The sequence below is a fragment of the Bos indicus genome, chromosome X, assembly GCF_029378745.1.
Source record: "Bos indicus isolate NIAB-ARS_2022 breed Sahiwal x Tharparkar chromosome X, NIAB-ARS_B.indTharparkar_mat_pri_1.0, whole genome shotgun sequence".
Lineage (NCBI taxonomy): Eukaryota > Metazoa > Chordata > Mammalia > Artiodactyla > Bovidae > Bos > Bos indicus.
In genome coordinates this window covers 34761595-34781309 of record NC_091789.1, presented here as the reverse complement: position 1 = coordinate 34781309, position 19715 = coordinate 34761595, and the positions used below count along the sequence as shown (strand labels likewise).

The 19715-nt window shown below is 47.7% G+C and overlaps 1 protein-coding gene across 1 annotated transcript; it reads right to left on the bottom strand.

The window, feature by feature from the left end:
- Positions 1-713: 713 nt before the first annotated feature.
- GPR50 (G protein-coupled receptor 50) lies at positions 714-6771 on the bottom strand. The gene is made up of 2 exons (XM_019955602.2): positions 6486-6771; positions 714-3640 (listed from the first exon to the last, which is right to left on the bottom strand). Exons 1-2 carry the CDS (start codon positions 6670-6672, stop codon positions 2100-2102), a joined length of 1728 nt encoding a protein of 575 aa, XP_019811161.2. The 5' UTR covers positions 6673-6771; the 3' UTR covers positions 714-2099.
- Between the last annotated feature and the right edge of the window lie 12944 nt (positions 6772-19715).

The following is a 19715-nucleotide window of genomic DNA, read 5'->3' as shown; positions in this document are numbered from 1 at the left end:
CCTGGATCGGACAACTACATAGGTATGCATAACTCTGTGAGTCTATGTATATGTGCATGTTTTAATGTACATGTTCTTAACCAAATTGATATCCTACCATATATTACTTTGAATTCACCTTTATTTTTATAGAGTCATTTGTTTGGGGCATTACCTTGAGGTAATTAGAGATTCTTTTGAGGCCATGTTCCTGAAGCCAAGGAGGCTTGCCCAGTGGCTGGGATCTTGTCACCTAACTTCCACCCATCCTTCTGTCCCACACCCCTGTGCCTGCCCCCATTGGATCATGGCCTCTATTATTTGGTCCCAGCAGCCTGTGGAGTTGTGACATAATTGAGGCCCCACTCTACTCCTTCCATGAGGGTAAAAGAGGATCTATTTTCAGAAGCCTTGACAGGCAGGGTCCAGGAGTCCCAGAGCAGGCAGGTCATATCGTCCATTGTCACCACATCAGTGAGAAGAAGACACCACACCCAGGGAGCCCTCCTCTGCCCCCACCACAGCCGGACCAGCTCATTAAGCCACACAGCTGTGGAGAGAGGAGTCATGTGATTCACCCTGGGGTATAGCAGGGAGACTGCTTGCATCCAAGTCTCTTGTTCCCTCAAGTGGGACACATTTCCACCCACCCCTTAGCCCTCCCCATAAGTAACTCTGGTGGCAGAAGCAAATTTATCCACAAATCACACACCAAGGACACAAAAATGCTTTTATTTAATTGCTAGCACAAATACAGAATTGAATTAAGTCAGTATAATACATTTCCATTATCCTTACAAACGTCTGTACAATAAACTTTGCTTTAAGTGCTGATTTGAATCAATAATTGAGATTTTTATTAAACAATGTTTTCTTAAATTCTAGAGAAAAAAAATCGTTCCCTGGGCTGCCAACAACTTAACGCTGTGGATCACAGAACCTCCACCAACGTGGTGAGCTTGGCTGATGTTGGCAAGTATTCCTCCCCATGTCCCTCCACACTCCCCACCACAGGGAGGAGGCTCAGAGGGACGGGGCACGAAAGAAAGGCTTTTAGAGAGGCACTCGTTTACAAGTTCAAGCAGTACTCCAGTCACTTCTGGCTACCAGTTATTACCTCAAATTCCCTTTTGATTGAAAAAGAAAGGTGTAAAACTGACTACATAAAAACATCAAGCTGTATTAAAAAAAATCTCTAAGATAAAGAGTAGTGGTGAATTATAATATTAAAAGCATGACATAAATGATCTTAGCAACCATAAATTTGGATCTGGGGAAAAACTAGTTTATGGATGGATGTGTTTTTCTGGAACTAAGTGAAAGAAAATCCTGGCAAATATTGAAAAAAGGTAAGCAACTACAAATAATGTAAAAATATCTCATCATTTACATTCGTGTTTGACTATAAAAATCAACACCAATGTTTGAATTTTCACAAAATAGAAATGATTCGGTGCAGCCACATCCTTCCTTTTGCCATTTGGTCTCATAGGCATGAATATTTCTTTTAGTAAGATCTTATTAAGTGTGTTCTTCAGATATGGGTCATAGTTTGTTGCTGGAATTTAGAAAAACTTTTTCAAGTACTTGTACTTTATCGCAACTGCCTTTTGGATTGCCATTAAAAGTACAGTAAAGAGTTACACACTTAAACACATAAAGCTTGAAGGAAGGCTTTAACATAGAGCACCTTTACCACTGAGCATGCACTCCTCCCCCACCCCTCGAGGAATGGGAGAAGAAAGCAGAAACAAGGAGGAGGAAATGAGAGGGGAGAATGGGTTACACAGGTGTGGGGAAAAATCAGAGTCTACAAGTTCAAGGATCACTGTGGGTTCACGTTCAAACCCAGGAGGAAAGGGAAGCTCAAAACAACAGAAGTCAAATGTGAGGGAAATTTGGTAGCTCTAATAGCAAGCACACACACTCACACTTTTTCAGAGTACATAATGTAAAGGAGGAGTATGCCTGAAAAGGTGGGTGAAGCTTCTACCATGTCTGTGAGTCCATGCCCATGCACATCTGTTTGTGTGCAGATTCACTAAGCTATCTCAGTGTGCCTTACATATGCTAGGAAAACTTAAAAGTGGACCATTGCTTGGCCACTCCAAGAGCATTTTTTACACAGCCATTTCATCAGAATCAGCATCAACATCACTAAGCACAACCTCACGGTAATCAGTGGTGACCACAGGGGGGTCAACAGTGGCAGCAGCAGCAGCGGTAGGGTACAGCAAGCTGGCAGCAGAGTCGGAGGAGTCACTGGCAGGGCTGGAGGTAGGGTCAGAGAGGTCAAAGATGTCACACTCCAGGTGGCAGGAGGCCGCAAGCTCAGAATGGCTGGCGATGACAGGCTTAGAGTGGCTAGTGGTGATGGGCTCGAGATAGTCAGGAGTGGTGGGCTCAGAGTGAATGGTAGCATGCTGGGTGTAGCCAGTGGTGGGTTTGGGGAAGCTCGTGGCAGGGCTGATGGCAGTCTTGGAGGGACCAGTGACAGGCTTGGGGTGGCTGGAGGAAGGCTTGAAATAGACAGAGTCGGCCTTGAAATAGACAGAGGAAGGCTTGAAATGGACAGAGGCTGGTTTAGGATAGACAGTGGCAGACCTGGACTGGCCCGAGGCAGACTTAGGGTGAGCAGAGGCAGATTTGCGGCGGGCAGAGGCAGACCTGGAATGGCCAGAGGCTGGCTTAGGGTGGCCAGAGACACACTCATGTTGGCCAGCTGCACCATAACCAGGTAGGGGAACATTCCGGACGCTCATCGGTATTTCCTCCACAGCAGGACAGGCACGGGCACGGTCTTGTTCACGGGCTTGTGCACGGGCATGGGCACGGGCGTGGGCACGGGCTTGGGCCTCCTGCATCTCACGGACATCAGTGAGGAGGCCAGAGAGGAACAGGACAGGATGCCGCATCGCGTGGAAGATGGTCCAGTATTCTCTTCGGAAATTCTCATTGAGGACACCATAGATCACCGCGTTGAGGCAGCTATTGAAGTAGGCTATAAAGTAAGCTGCAAGATAAACCCAGTTGGGGATCTTGTCTGCCATCTCCTTTGGACTGACAGCCACCAGAACAGTGAGCGCATTGATAGGGCACCAGCACACTGCAAAGAGGAGGAAGATCACAAACATGGTTAGAAAATTGCGAACCTCAGCAAGCTGGTTGTTCGGGTTCTGTCCAGCCGGGTCACGGGCTGCCAGCACTTTGGTCCAGATCTTCATGTAGCAGAAACCCACTATGAGCAGAGGAAGGACAAAGTGGATGCAGACAATGGTCACAGCAAAGGCGGGGTTATTCACATAGTTAAAGATGCAGGTGTAGGTGCGAGGATCATACTCGATGGTGCCAATGTACATGTTGGGTAGGACAGCCAGAAGGGTCATGATCCAGGTGACAGCCAGATAAATGCAGGTATTGCGCACACTAAAGATGCGCTCATACTGGAGGCTGTGGCAGATGTAGCAGTAACGGTTGATGGCGATGGCCATGATGTTGAAGATAGAACCGACCACACTCAGGCCTGTGATGAACCCCACCATCTGGCACTGTAACTTGCTGAGATCCCAGCCGCCGATGGCCATGGCATGTAGCATCAGAGGATAGGGGTAGACGGCCACCAGAATATCAGCCACAGAGAGGCTAACCACAAAGACGTTGCCTGAAAAACATATAGGGGTGGAGGGGCAGAGGAAAGACAGAGAGGAATAAATGGTTAAGTTTCAGAAAGCTACAAATGTAAGCTGGAGGGAAAGGCCAGCTGGAGTGACAACTTAGAACTCTAGAATTCTTTCAGAGAAATACAGTCGTGTTTTTATTTTTAGTTACAAGCATGTCCCAAGTGGTTTTGATGCACAAGCTCAAAAGGTTCAAGCTCCTGTCCTTTCACCAAGTTTTTTTTTTTCCTTCAGAGAACGTCATCGCTGCTTTGGGAAAGAAGTGAAGTTACCACAGAACGAGCCTGCTGGGGGGACCTTCACACTCCCCCACACATGGACAGACCCGCGGACACTATTTTAAACAAAAACAAAAAGGCAGACACTATTTTAAACAAAAACAAAATGCAAACTTTTGGCGAGGGGAGTAGGAAGGGAGCACTGGGTGCTAGATGGTGCAGTCCGTTGTAAACAGGCTAGAGGGTGGTGATGAGTTTGGAGGACTGTCAGGAAGTCTCAACCTCGCCTACCCAAAAACATAAATTTGCCCCCTGCCTTCTCTAACTTACGCATTTACAACAGCAAACGCGCCTAAAGAGAACTGCCTGAGAAAGGGCATTAGAGGCCGTCCTTGTCTTAAGCAGTCTTTCCCAGCGGGATCAGACAAGAATCTCAGACCTAACCCTGTAAATACTTACCATTTCCCAGGTAACGTAAGAGTAAAAACTGAGGCGGGTGAGGTAGGAAGGCCCTATAAAATTTTGTCTTGAGAAATAGTGAGCAAGGAGGGCGGGGCGGGGGGATAATCAGAAAAATCTCTGCAAGGATCAGAAGAGCCTGCTCCTCGCGGGTCCCGGTGCAGAGCCCTGTCATCAGCAAGTTCGCTCCCCTACACACGGGCTCCGGCGCACGGCCCCAGGCTTTACTGGAGCTAAATATGAAATGGGGGAAGGGGAGACATGCCCCCACTCCTGTTTCGTAGGGCGGCGATAGGAACGCTGTTTGTAAAACCTGTAAGGTCAAAGTGCAGGCGCCGATCCCTTTTTCTGGGAACACCTCGTTGCTAATGAGAATTGGTTTGGCAAAATACTGCACTTCATCTTGGACTGGGAGAAAATGAGCACTTTTAAAAAGGCAAAGGAATGGCTCCTTCTGACCGCTTCCGCCCGCGCTGCCAAAGTGGGGCCTCAGTGCTTCTACCCAAGACGTTCTTTCTAGGGTTTTCCCTCAAAGTCATCATATCAGAGAAGAAGAGAAGCAAAGCCTTGAAAACAAAACCACGACAACCAAAACACCTTTATTTCAATTATAGAAAGAAAGGAAGGAGAAGAAGGAAAGAAGACAAAACGGACTTTGCAGGCGCGTTCCCCCCTGGGGCGCTCCGGCTTTGGGCAACTTCGGACCTCACTGCTGAGGTGCAGGTGAGATGCCAGCGGGCGGCCCCGCGCCTCTGGGGAACAGCGGAGAAATCAGACACACCCATCAGAGTTTAAAAGAAAACTTTTCGTGACTGTGCTCCTCTATGCCTCTAGAAACTTGTATGGTGTTTGTGATTCCTCGTCCAAGCAAAGTAATCTCGCAGAGATTGGCGCCCTTCTATCCCTGGCACCCCTTTGGCCCGGGTCCCGTCGGTGCCCATCCCCTTCAGATCCCATCCCCTTGCTCCCCTCTGCCCTCGAGCCCCAGCCAGCCAGGATCTAGGCGGCGGAGACCCTGGGCGCTACCCCCTCCCTCCGGGAGCCGGAGCAGGGTTTTTGGGCCCCTTCGCCCCTCCTCCGCCTCCCCCTCCCAAAAGTCCTCTCCGGCCCAACCTGCAAACGTTGCTCGCTGGCCCGCCCTGTCCGCCGTCCCCGCCCCGGGCACACAGCGCCCAGCAGCCTCCTGCACGGTTTACCGGGCCCGCTCGCAGCCGTCCCCCTCCCCTTGCCACTGGCGAGCCACGAAGGGAGTCTGGATCTGCGCTCCGCCCCATCCCAGATCCCCGCGCTTTACGGTCTCCCTGTGGTCCCCCACTACGCCGTCTGAGCTCTCCCGCAGCCTTCCAGCGATCCTTATCGGTTCTGCTGTCTTCTGTGCCCCCAGGACGCCGAGTTCCCAAACCTTTCCGCCGCCTCGTCCTGCGACCCCCGACATCTCGCTTACGGACTTCGGGATCTCTGCTGCAGCCGCTGCCGCCGCCTGCTGCGCCCAGCCGCCCTCTCGCCTCTCTCTGCCGTGCGCCCTGGGACGGGCGGACAGAGCTCGGCTCCGGAGGGCTCAGACCGCCCTGATCCACACTCAGACTCGAGGGGTCTGCGCTCCGCCGCCCGGGAGCCGCCCTGTAGCCACAGGGCTTAGGCGAGCGGGGGCTCAGCCAGGCTTGGGCTCCACCGCCGCCGCGCCGCGCTGCGCTCTGGCAAACGCCGCCTCGGCCGCGGAGAACTTAACTTTACCGGAGCGAGTCGCAACCCCGCTGCTCCCTCCGCGTCAATTCCCCCCGCGCTGCCTCGCCGCGGCCACCTCTTCTGCGGCGTCCGACTCGGCGTGCTGTCCCCGGGCGGCCGCTGGACTCTCCGCTCGGATGCCGGCTCCCTCTGCATCAGGTTCCCGACGGGGCAGGACTCGGCGGTCTGCCGCGCACCTCGGGGACCTGAGATTTGCACTTGGACGCCCAGAGCTTCTCCAAACGTCCGCAGCCTGGAGAAGCTCTAAGTTGATGAGACCTCCCCCCTGGCAGAATATCACCACCGCGATTCGCCGGGACATGGGAAGCAGGGCCGTCCACACGTTCCCTATTCCATGCACCCAAACTAACACCCTAGGGGTTGGAAGTGGCTGCACCGTGGGTAGGGAGAAGGAAGGGGGTCTTACCAGAGTTTCGGAGCTTCTTGTTCTTCGACACAGCCAAAATGACCATGGAGTTGCCAATCAGGTCTACGACGATGGTGATAACCATTGCACAGAACATAAAGACGATTAGAGCCGGTGGGTAGTCCGGTTGTGGCAGTTTGCAGCCGATACAGCCGTATGGGGTAGGGACCGCCAGGGTGCGTCCCATGTTGCTGCTGAGGATCGTTAGGTCCTCCCAGCCAGGTCCGGACAGCGAACACCTGTTCTGTTGCTGGGAGCTTCGGAAAAGCTGCCACCCCTGCGAGAGTCTGAGAGCAAATGACAGCATTCCCGCCCCTCTCCGATGAGCTTTTAAAGCCTCAAGAGGTGGCTAGCTCCACCCCAAACCCCTCCCTCTGACCAATCAGAGCTCCCTGACCGCCCCCTCTTTGATCTCTAACTGGTTTTGGACAAATCCAACGCGAGGTGTCGTCTTGCTTCCGACTGCCTTCTTTGTGCTTTGCCTCTAGCCGGTCCCCCTCCCACCACCGTCCCCAGGTACCCTGCATCGTGACCAGCTCGGAATCCACCTCCCCGCACCAGCCACTGCGCATCCGTTTCTAGCAAGTTCTCCCTCCCTCTCCATACGCAAACACCCGGGCACAGCCCTGTAGTTTGCAGAACAGGGCAATAGAGTCCCTCTTGGGGTCCAGGGCCAACCCAAGCCAGTCTGAAGCCCCTAACAGAGTGTGGGGGCAGCCAGTGGCCCTTTGAATCATAGATATTCACCCCTGCAGTGTCCTTGAGAAGTTCCTCCCATCCTATTACTTTTGCCTGTTCAAAGCCTTCTGTACTGTGTGGGAAGCAGAGGACAGCTGCTGCCGGCGGCTTCCATCCCCAATCTGCATCCCAATCTCTACGGAACTTATCCCAACTCCAGTGCCTGGCAGGAGCTGGTTGACTCCCTTAGCGGCAGCGGTGGGTGGCCACTCAGTCCAGTCCCAGACTTGTGTTCTCCTTAAGGAGATGGCCCCTATGCCAGGCTCTGGGAGCAGAGTTTGTACTCTGGGAGTGAGGGGAGGTCGAAAGGAGTCGCTTGCTCCCAACTCTGGGACAAGTGAGAGTGTGAGCGCATCCTTTTCCCGCTGCCTGGTACCCTGGAGGCTGCTCTGGGAGAAAGTTAAACGGGGGCGGGGGGCGGGAAGCCCTTCTCTTGGACTGCCGCTGCTCAAAAAGAAACCCTAGGCTAGCGGCTCCGACTCCCGTTTCCTCTCTAGGTGCCCCGCACGCTTAACCGAGTGGCGCGGGGCGCTTGATGAGCTCCGGGAGCTACGCCGGAGCGGCGGGACAGGCGCGGAGATGCCGGGCTATGCAACCCAGAAGCCCCCGGCAGACCAGCGGCCCCGCCCCAGGCATAACTCCTCTCGGTCCTTTTCCTTTGCGGGGGGTCTCATTTCGACCTCAACTGGGTCGGGCCGCCCCCTCGGCCCCGCGGATCTCCATCCCCAGGAGTCACAGTTCCCTGTGGTGCGCCCAGGCTCTCGGAGCTCACAGGCCACGCGAAATCCGAGAGGTTCCGGCTCTATATAGGGGGGAGATTCGGATACTCGGTTCCTCAACGACCTTGGTCTTGGGGGTAGATTTCGTGCCAGCTGCTCAAAGTTACGACTCTGATTGAGAAGTCTCCCAGACAATTTCAGCAAACACCTTGAAACTTGTCCCAGACTTGGCTGCAGTGGGGTAGAGGGGGTTGCACTGTCCCGGAGCGCCACCGTCTGGATGGTGGGGGGCGGGGCGGGGGAGAAAGGCTGGGGGGATGTTTCCGCAGATGACTTCAACATTCAGGGACCTTTAAGGGAAAGACAGACGAGACGGAAAAAATCAAGATCGCATGCACCTTCTCTAGTTGAGAGGTCCAAACTAGTAATGTGTCCTCTTGTTTGTTTGAACATGAACGCCTCACCCGCATTCTGCGCACGCTGAGAAGGGAATCTGCAAGAACAATCTTCTGCCTGGAGTCTTTTCTCATTCAGTATCTCACTGCTCCGCGTCGCCTGGAGCCCCGGCCGCGCGCAGTCAGGGCCAAACTCAGCCAGGATTCGAGATAAACGCAGTCCCCCAACAGGCTCCGATGTCTCCTCTAGGCAACCATAAGCTCCTAAAAAGAGGCCAAAGCCGAAAGCTCGTCTGCACCGTGAAGTCGTTCGTTCACATCTGGCTGCTAATGCAGGTTTCCCAAGGGTTTAGATCCTTTTACTTGTAGCAAAGAATGGTTTTAAATTCAAGTAAATAAAAATTTGAATGAAAAAAGAAACCAGCATTCTAATGACTTAAGGCACTGGAGCGTTCCCTACCCTACCCACTGCCCCCACCCCCCAAAAAAAAATTGTAAAGGGAGCTGGCAAACTGTTATCCAGTGCACTGTCCTTCTGAGATCAGATGGCCCCAGAGCTAGTGGAGGCCAAGGACAGTGGGGATTCTAGATGGACTGTGGCCTAGACTTCCTTGGGACTGAGGAATGAGCAGGACAGAGGGTCACCTGGTCCGTGGCCCCTGCCCCTGTTCCAGTATGGCTTGATCATAACCTCGTGGGGCTTGGATGTTTCCATACCAGACAAGTGGACAAGGCAACGATTTTAATAATGGGGGTAAGAGAATTCTGCATCTGGCTAATTTTCTTATTTTTATGAATTATCTTAAAAAAAATTCTGAAAATAGTCCCAATCCTAAGAAAAACAGATGGATATCAAATCCGTTATGTGGATACCTATGAAGAAGAAAGCCAGTCAGGTTCTGAAAGGGTAGGGCAAGCTCCATGTGCAATTATATTGGAACAGTTAAGGGGGGAGATTTTTACTGAGTAGAGGGCAGTGTATATGGTTTATTTAAGCTTCCAAAAGGTTTTGAATTGTGTCTTTCTAAAAGACCTGCTAGGAAGTGCTAATAATTGAAGATGGAGAGAAACACTTTACTGGGGATTTGCAAGCTATTAGGATATAGATTCAAAACAGAGCAGAACTTGGACATTCCCTGGGGATCCCAGGAAAACCTTGCAAACCCATATGGAGGTTGGGAAGCTTTGAGAAAATGCAACAGATAGCAGACAGAGAATTGTATGGAGAGTTTGCAGTCCTGGAACCCAGCGGGGTCCCAAGGTGATCCTTTCCCTTAGGTCACTTATTATGAGATTAGGGAGACTACACAGTCTCCCAAAGGACCCCCAGCACTGAAAGCTCAGCCATTCCGGTCAGAGGTGGTGCCAAGGGGCGTTCTGTACAGAAGGTTGATATTAAAAGATTTTCCCCCTCTTCTTGTTGATACAGAAACCTTTCATCTCAGCCTCCACATTTCTCATCTTGTTTAAGGTGTTTTATTGAAGTACACTTAATTTACAAGATTGTGTTAGTTCCAGGTGTACAGCAAAGTGATTCAGTGATTCATGTGTTCTTTTTAGATTCTTTTCCATTAAAGGGCATTACAGGATATTAAGTATAGTTTCCTGTGCTATACAGTATGTCCTTGTTGTTTATCTATTTTATAGATAGCAGTGTGTATATATTAGTCCCAAACTCATAATTTATCTCCCCTCCCCCAAATTTCTCATCTTTTTAAAACTGAAGATCAGGGTGGGACTGGCAGTCAGGGTGGCAGCTGGCAACTTGGCATTCTCTTTAAAAAGTGAGTGAGAGCAAGCGAATGATTTTTTTTTCTGCACACACAATGATAGTGAAACATCTTCAGATCTCTTACTATGGAGGCAATGGCAGAAGGTTACCTTGCATCATACTTCTAGGCTCTCCGTTCACCCTCTAGTACTATAATGATACCTCGCTTGTAATTAGTGCCTTGTAAGTTAAAATAAGCACTTTACACTTTTCAAATCCCATCAGGGATATATTCTCACAGCAATGCCATTTAACAGGTGGGGAAACTGAGGCACCGAGAGGAGAAAAGACTTCCCCAAAGCCATGCCAACGTCAATGGAGGAGCCCAGGCTTAAACACTTAAACACAGGCCCAATATCCTCTCAGCCCAGGGCCTTTCTCCCACAACCCAACTTCATAAGATAGTGTTTTGCTCTGAGACTTGATTGGGTGGGTTCTGTGTTCTCCTTTTTGTTATTGTTCTATTTTTTGTTTGATTATTTTTATCGAGATATATTCATATACCATATTCAACTTTTTCAAGTGCACAGTTGAGTGTGTTTTCTGTACAGTCCCTAAGGTGTGTAACCATCATTACTATCAATATTAAGTTTCAGAACATTTCCTTCAACCTGAAAAGAAACTCTGTATCCATCAGCAGTCCCTTCCCATTGCCTCCAACCCCCCAGCTCCTAGCAATCACTAATCTGATTCGTGTCTCATATACATAGAATAGTACAAAACGTGGCCTTTTATGTCTGGTTACTTTCCCTTAGCATAGTATCTTCAAGGTTCATCCATGTTGTAGCATGTATTAGTGCTTCATTCCTGCCTATGGCCATATAGTATTCCACAGATGGAGAGACCACATTTTGTTTATCTAATCATCCATCAGTGGATCTTGGAACTATTTCTGAAGTGAAGTGAAAGTCGCTCAGTCATGTCCAACTCTTTGTGATCCCATGGACTATACAGTCCATGGAATTCTCCAGGCCAGAATATCGGAGTGGGTAGCCTTTCCCTTCTCCAGGGGATCTTCCCAACCCAGGGATCAAACCCAGGTCTCCCACATTGCAGGTAGATTCTTTACCAGCTGAGCCACAAAGGAAGCCTATTTCTACTTTTCTACTTTTTGGCTATTATGAGTAATGTTGCTATGAACATTTTGAGTTCACTTTCAGCCCCCAAGCAGCCACTGGCCCAGGAAAGACAGAGGGCTTCTGAGTGCCAGTTCACACCTCCTCTCTCACCCTGGGAGGGTAGCACAGCCAAGGACTGGGAGCCTCCGAACTTCTCTGACCTTACTGGACCCTGTGCTGAAGCCGCATGAGAGCATTGATCATCGATTTAACATACAGAACGTGGCAAAATGAGAATTTGGGGCAAACCCAGTAAGAGTGAAAATGTCTTTCAGTTTGGGTACAAGCAAACATAGTCCATTTGTTCTTAAACCTTTGGGGGGTGTCTTATCTCCTCTTGGGATGGTACACAGCAGTCTGGAAGGTGCTCAGCTCATCTAGTCCCTACTACCCGCACTGTTCCTACCCCAGCACCGAGCAGATGCCTGAGGCATGGAGGCCATTGACCCAATTCTTGAATATGAAAACAAGCTTGGACCCAGCTCTGCCACTGGTCAGCTGCATGAGCTTGCACATGTGACTTAGCCTCTCTGTCTCAATTTCCTCAGCTATAAAATGAAAATAATAATAGGGCCTCATAACTCATCCTAGAATGGGTGCGAGAGTTAAATAAGACAATATATGCAACCACTTAGAACACTCTCAAGAACGGAGTAAGCATTCAATAACCACTAGTTGTTATTCTCCTTATTCTGAACATTTCTAATACTCTATAAGCTCTATTTGGTTACACTTCCATAGAGGACAGAGCCTCTTTGAGACATCAGAGACTCTGACCTCAGCTGGCTCTTGCCTCTAGGCTCTAGTTCCTAACAGAAGCCACCCAATGGGCACTTACCACCATCCCAGTCCACCATGACATGTGACAGTGTGTTAGATGGAAAGGGACATACAGAGGGACTCACCTTTTCACTGGTACCTGAGATGCATCACTGATATGATTCGTGTATTTTCCATTAGAAGGAAGAATCAGATTTCTTTTTTATTAATTTTATTGGAGTATTGTTGCTTTACAATATTGTGTTAGTTTCCACTGTATAGCAAAGTCAATTAGCCATCAAGTTCCAAGTGAAAGTCGTTCAGTCGTGTCCTCCTCTTTGCAACCCCATGGACTGTAGCCTGCCAGGCTCTTCTATCCATGGAATTCTCCGGTCAAGAATACTGAAGTGGGTAGCCATCCCATTCTGCAGGGGATCTTTCCAACCCAGGGCTCGAACCCAAGTATCCCACATATATCCCCTCTTTTTTGGATTTCCTTCCCATTTAGCTCAGCACAGAGCACTGAGTAGAGTTCCCTAAACTACACAGTAGATTCTCGTTGACGGTGGTTTAGTCGCTAAGTCATTTCTGACTCTTGCCATCCCATGGACTGGGAACCTACCAGGCTCTTCTGTCCATGGGATTCTCCAGGCAAGAATACTAGATTGTCATTTGGAGTGGATTGCCATTTCTTTCTCCAGGGGAGATTCTCATTAGTTATCTATTTTATACATAGTGTCACTAGTGTATATATCAGAGAGAGCAATGGCACCCCACTCCAGTACTCTTGCCTGGAAAATCCCATGGATGGGGGAGCCTGGTGGGCTGCAGTCCATGGGGTCACTAAGAGCAGGATACGACTGAGCGACTTCACTTTCACTTTTCACTTTCACGCATTGGAGAAGGAAATGACAACCCACTCCAGTGTTCTTGCCTGGAGAATCCCAGGGACGGGGGAGCCTGGTGGGCTGCCATCTATGGGGTCACACAGAGTCGGACACAACTGAAGCGACTTAGCAGCAGCAGCAGTGTATATATGCCAATCCCAAGCTCCCAATTCCTCCCACCCTGCTTCCCTTCTTGGTGTCTATACGTTGGTTCTCTACATCTGTCCATTTCTGTTTTGCAAATAAGATCATCTACACCATTTTGTAGGTTCCATATTTGAGCCACCAGGGAAGCCCATATGCATTAATATACAATGTTTGTTTCTGGATTTCTTGACATACTCCATGGAAGATGGTTGGTCTAGAGGCAGGTCAGACCTGAAGTCCACAGCAGGCTGAGGAAGCTGGGTTTTGGCAGAGCATAGGACCAGCCCAGGCTGAGGAAGGTCTAGTTCCAGATCGAGGGTGGCCTGCAGGACTCCAGGGGCAAGACTGGAATCTCAAAGGATTTAGGCACGAATCAAGCCACTGGAAAGGGGAGCCAGCCAGGTCATGACATCCACCAGCTCAGGAGCAGTTTGGGGCAGGAGATTTGTTTTCCTAAACAGACTATGTCTGGTCACATTTACATTACCAACTTGGAGACACTGTTCAGATTTGTTAAATGAACAAGAGAATGATTGTCCTCTCCAAATCCTCTAGGCTTAATTCATCATGGCTAGGACCACTTTATCTTCTCTCCTTGTTGAGTCATTAGAAGGAGAAAGACTCATCCATTTTCTTTAGCACAATCAGGGACTCACCAAAACAATTAGCACCCAGTATTTCCAGGATCCAAGTGCCTGATAAATACTCCAGGTTAGGTGGTGCAAATCAAAGACTTACCAGGGAGAGGAGAAGCACATTAATTACTTGTAGTAACACATGGACTCCTGTCCCCTTATTCAATTTACCTGATAATTAGAGTTTAATGAATAATATCCATTTTCCTAGCTGCTCATTCTAGCCAAGCATAATCACCCGTGCGTTTAAAGACTGTCCCTCTTATTAATCAACCTTATGACTTCTGGTGCAATAAGCAGCTTGTCCCAGGGGCTCTGGTTTAGCTCCCTCTATTGCAAAGCATAGGACATGGGAACCCATCAGAGCCCAAGCCCATCCTCTTCCTCCCCAGTGGGTTCACTCAGCCCCTAATGCTGGCTAATGTGTGGGTGTCCTTCTGAGGAGCCAGCCATGGTTCTGAATGCTGTGTTCACATATTCGCATTCACTCCTGACAATAGTCCTATGAGATGGGCACAATGACTATCCCTGTTTCACAGATAAAGAAGCTGAGGCCAGAAAGGTTATGTCACTTGTTCCAGATTGCACAGGAAGTCTAGCTTGGGTGGTCTGACTCCAGAGTCTGTGGCTTCCCCAAGGTACCTCACTGATTGCAGGCCTTGTTCTTGGCTCTATGGTTCTGCTTCTCAAACTGAGTGCAAGTTAGAGGCACCAGGACTCCTTAGGGAAAATTCCGCTTTCAAAGGCTGTCCCCTAGAGATTCTGATTTGGTAGGTCTGGGGTGGAGCCCCGGAATTTGCATGTTTCCCAAGTGCCCCAGGTAATTCTTGAGTCAAGGGTCCCAGGGACCCCTCTTAGAAAAACCCTGCTCTTACCACCCAGGCTTACCCCTAGCTCCTGGCAACTGAAGGAAGTCTAGACCTGGCAGTCAGTGACTCAGAGCTCAGGCTGCTCCTGAGACTGAGATCCTGCTGGGACTTTGCATGAGTGCATGTGTGCATGCTAAGTTGCTTCATTTGTGTCTGAGTCTTCGTGACCCCGTGGACTGTACCCCACCAGGCTCCTCTGTCCATGGGGATTCTCCAGGCAAGAATACTGGAGTGGCTTGCCATGCCCTCCTCCAGGGGATCTTCTTGACCCAGGGATCGAATCCATGTCTCTTACATCTCCTGCATTGTCAGTCAGGTTCTTTACGACTATATACCTGTTCTAGTTCATAAACTCCTGGCCCAATGCCTGAGGATAACCTGTTCAGCTCCCTGGTAATAGGGCCACCTTGCTGCCAGAGGCCTGACCACACCCCCTTCCTGCTGTCACCTGGTGGCCTGCTGAGGGGAGTTGCCTATGTTAGCAGATGAAAATATACCATGTCCAGTTGAAATTGAATTTCTAATAAATACTAGCAAAATCTTACTATTATGAGTATGTTCTGTGCCATATTTGGGCATTCTTATACTACAAAATATCCATTGTTTATTGGAAATTTAAGTGTAACTGGGCATCCTATATTTTATCTAGCAACCCCATGACTGAGCCTAAATAAGTCAAACATGAGGACTTGGCATTGGCTGCTAAAGAGCCTTCCTTCCTCTCACACTTTTCCCTCAGAAAGGGGCTTGGTCAGTTCTGAGCAGCAGACTGTTGATTCAAGCTGGAGGAGCCCTGTTTGCCCCGTGGCTATCATCTGGCCATCTTGTCTCCGGTAGATACTGACTGTGCATGTTTCCTGATCGCTTTATTCAGCATCCTCCATCTGCACCGGAGATTCCTGAGCCATCCTAAAAGAAGTCCTTGCCTCTCATTCACCTGAGATACCCAGCACTATGGGGCTGTCCCTCTGAGTAGCAGCTTGGCTACAAGTAGACTCCTGTGCTTTAAGGTATTGACATTTCCATGTTTTGTTTTGTTTTTTTCAGCTAATATTTGATACCATTGCCTGTTCTCTATAGATGACATCTTAAAGGTATAGTAAGTATCTCTCAGAACCTCAGTTTTAGATGCCCTGGAAGATGTAGTTTTGTGGGATTCTTTGCAGGACTCTTCCCAGAGAATTTTGTATAACCCATTTCACCTATAGTCAGGTCATCTCAGGGCTGCCTCCAAATTTGGTGAACTTCCATCTAGCTATTTTTACATGATGTTATTGGAAAAGACCCTGATGCTGGGAAACACTGAGGTCAGGAGAAGGAGACGACAGAGGATGACATAGTTAGATGGTATCACTGACTCGATGGAACATGAGTTTGAGCAAACTCCGGGAGGTGGTGATGGACCGGGAAACCTGGTGTGCTGCAGTCCAGGGAGTCACAAAGAGTGAGACATGACTGAGTGACTGAACAACAACAATAACTGACAAGCAGTTAGGAAAAAATGTTACTTTCACTTAATTTAGTCACCTTAGCCACCAGATCAGGTCAGGACTGTCTAATGTTCCTTCTGTGTCCGTCTCAGGCAGAAGGAGGTCCATGAGTGAAAGGTGGGAAATGGTGCCTGGAGAGGAGGGCATGTGGAGGGCCAGTCAAGGAGACATGGCTGCCTAGAATATTAAAGAAATGAGGGACGAAATGCAATGAAACGACCATTTGCTTGTAGAGTCACTAAAGGAAATCTTTGGAACTTTCTGTAAAGGGAGTCAAATGAGGAAACAATCCTACACTAGCCCAAGTCAAAAAAAGGGCCAGGCCCTCACAGGTGCTTCTGTTTGTTCATTGCTGAGGCTGACATCAATTTGGCAGGACCCAAGGCCCCAGGTAATTAGATCAAGGCGATTACTGTGTTCCAGGGACACTTGGGTGCACTGAGTTCTCATCTGGAACAGAAACCATAGGCATTTTGGAGCCTCTTCCTTCTGCCTGACCTGAAAGACTCTGATCTGAGGGGGCACCTGATGGAGTAAGTGTCAAAAAGAAGCCCCTGGGATTTCCCTAGCGGTCCAGTGGTTGAAACTTCAGGCTTCCAGTGCAGGGGCTAAGGGTTCAATCCCTGGTCAGGGAACTAAGATTCCATATGCTGAGCAGTAAAGCCAATAAATAAATCAAATAACTTTTTTAAAAAAGAAGATTCCTGCCTGCCCTGCATCTTCAGAACGCCTCCTGACAATATGCTAGGAATTCTGGCACTTCTGAACCCTCTTAAACAGATATTTCGTATTTAAGTTTCACTTTCTAATCAAACTTATCTTACCTTCCAGCCTTGTTTTCCCATTGTGTTTCCTGTTCTCCCTGAGGCACATTCATTTTCACAAAATAACAACAACAACAACAACAACAAAGCTTTTTTGTGTGACTTTCCCTCCTCTTGGCATTCCCTTTGGTATTTAATGAAAAACTCAAGTAATTTGACTGGAGAGAGTTTTGAAGTGATCATCATGCCCTTTCCTTCACCCTGTGGCCCTAGTCGCCATATTCTTCAGTCTTGGAGAAGGAAGACTTCTGCACCTACCTAGCCCTTCACCAGACAGACAGAACGCAGCAGCCCAGCCTCCATGCTCAGTGATAATGGCAACAGTCCCTCCTTATCAATGGCTTCCAAGTATCAGGCGTGGGGCCTCTTCTCATTTCTTCCTCACCACAGACGAGAAGGATGGCAATATTATGAGGAAATAGAGGCTCAGAGTGGGAGGGGGGCTCCCTTCGGGTACATTCTCTCCTTGCTTTCACTTTCTCACTCTTCCTCTTCATCCCCCCAGCCAGGATAGACCCAGGCTCTCATGGTGGGGGTGCGGACTGGCACTGGACGTGTCTGAGATAAGGAGAGTTTGGGGGGCTTCCCAAGTGGCTCAGTGGTAAAGAATCCACCTGCCAATGCAGGAGACACAGGAGACATGGGTTCAATCCCTGGGTCGGGAAGATCCCCTGGAGAAGGAAATGGCAATCCCCTCCAGTATTCTTGCCTGAAGAATTCCATGGACAGAGGAGCCTGGCTGGCTATAGTCCATGGGGTGGCAAAGAGTCGGACGCAACCGAGCACACTCGCATGCGTGCTAGGAAGAGTTTACCCTGGGGTTGGAACTGACTAATTAAACGCTTTCCCTCTGCCTGCTTGGTGATAGAACCCTGAGATCCTAGGCCTCACACAGGCCTTGGAAGGCCATCTTAGTTCCACCTAGTTTTCTCTATAGCAGCCACTCCAGTGTGAAATGCTCAGGCCCAGGCTCTACCGCTGGACCACAAGTGCTGAACCAAGAGACTGGTTTGGCATGAAATGCCTTCCTCTGCTGCAAGCTGTGCTTCATGACTCCCATATGAAGACATGGGTATGGGAACCTGGGACATTCTTTCAAGCTCTCCTTTGACCTTGCCTTTGGTTAGTAATATGTAACTAGGAGTAGGTTGGGCTGTTTCTTCTTGCCAAGATAAGAAGTTCTCTCCTTCCAGGCTCAGTTACCAAGAGCTACTTTTGGGCTGCATTTTGTGAAATGCATCTGATATATAGTTTTCTTTATGGAAGATATTGATTAATTACTGATTAAACTTCTTTGATGACTATAGTACTGTTCAAGTTTCTATTTCTTACATCCTAGGAATAAATCCTTCTTGGTCATGGTGTAAAAATTGTTTTAATATGCTGTCAAATTTGGTTTGCTAGTAATTTTTTAACATTATTTGCATCAATTTCTTTTTTAATATTGTCTTCGGTTTTGTATCAGGTTGATGTTGGCCTTATAGAAGGAGTTTCTTAAGTGTTCTGACATCTTCAGTTTTGAGGAGAATTTAATTCTTCTTTAAATGGTTGAATTCACTGATATGACAGATGGAAACCAGTCTCTCAAGGAGCTGGCAAACAGCTTAGAGAGTTGCTATTTCAGTTCACTAGGCTCTCTCTGTTTCATGGAATGGCACTTGGGCTGGACTGCAGCTCCCCTAAACAACAGCAAAAGGGCAAGCATTAGTAAAAATGCCATGAAATTTCCTACTGTTTTAGATGCTGTTTTTTTTCCTTGATTTGGCATTGGCTTGGTTGCTATAGACCTTTGATTGATTTATAGAACTCCTATAAAGTTATTTTAGTCTGTTTCTAGTTGTTTCTTTGTATTTCCATTGGAATATGAGAACCTGGAGCTTCCTGGATGGCCGTGTTCTTAGTGTCAATTTCCTGGGAATTTATCCATTTCACCTACTTATCAAACATATTGACACAAAGTTGTTTATATAACCCTTCATTTCTGTGCAAATGTAGTGATATAATTTTATTCATTCTAAATCTTTGTTATCAGTGCACTCTCTTTTATTCTTCATCAACTTCTTCAAAAGTTTGTATTTCTGATTTCTTTCAAAACTTTTGTCCTCTTCGACCTCTCCATTATGTGCTTGATTTCTGGTTCATTCACTTCTGTTTTTATCTTCATTATTTTATCATTTCTCCTTTTGAGGAGATTAATTTGCTCTTCTTTACTCATTTTTTAAATGGATGCCTAGATATTAATTTTACTCTTTTTTCTTTTTCTAATATACCCATTTAAGGTTATAAATTTCACTCTAAGCTGTTTGTTAGTTGCATTCCACAATGTTTAATATATAACATTTCCATTATTATTAAGATCTAGTTATCTTTTTTCCCTTAAAATACCTTTTGTGACTCACGGGTTATTCAAAATTATATTTCTTAATTTCCAAACATATACAGGCATACTAGGAATTCTTTTGCTGTTGACTTTACTTCTATCATAGTCAAAAACATGTTGTATATGATTTAAGCCTTTTAAATTTGTCAAGCCTTGCTTCCTGGCCCCAAATATGGTCAATGTTTATGACTGTGTGCTTAAAAATAGTATGTATTCTGCAACTCCTGAATGCAGTCTTCTGTATATGTACGTTAGGACAAGTTATAACCATGTTATTTTAATCTTTTGTATCACTTTTTGTCTTTTTTGGTTCATCAATTTATAAGCAGTGTATTACAATCTATCACTGTGACTGTGAATTAATCAATTTCCATTTAATAGTTCTGGAAATTATTACTTTATGTATTTTAACTTTCTGTTATTACTTCCACATACATTTCTAATCATTATTGAAGTTTCTATCATTACAAAAGAATTCTATACTTAATTATGCTTTCT

Excerpts from the sequence above, each read along its gene's own strand:
- GPR50 (XM_019955602.2), bottom strand. The coding sequence starts at position 6,672 with ATGGGACGCACCCTGGCGGTCCCTACCCCATACGGCTGTATCGGCTGC. Across the intron at positions 3,641-6,485 it reads CAAGAAGCTCCGAAACTCTG|GCAACGTCTTTGTGGTTAGC; the intron begins GTAAGACCCCCT and ends TATGTTTTTCAG.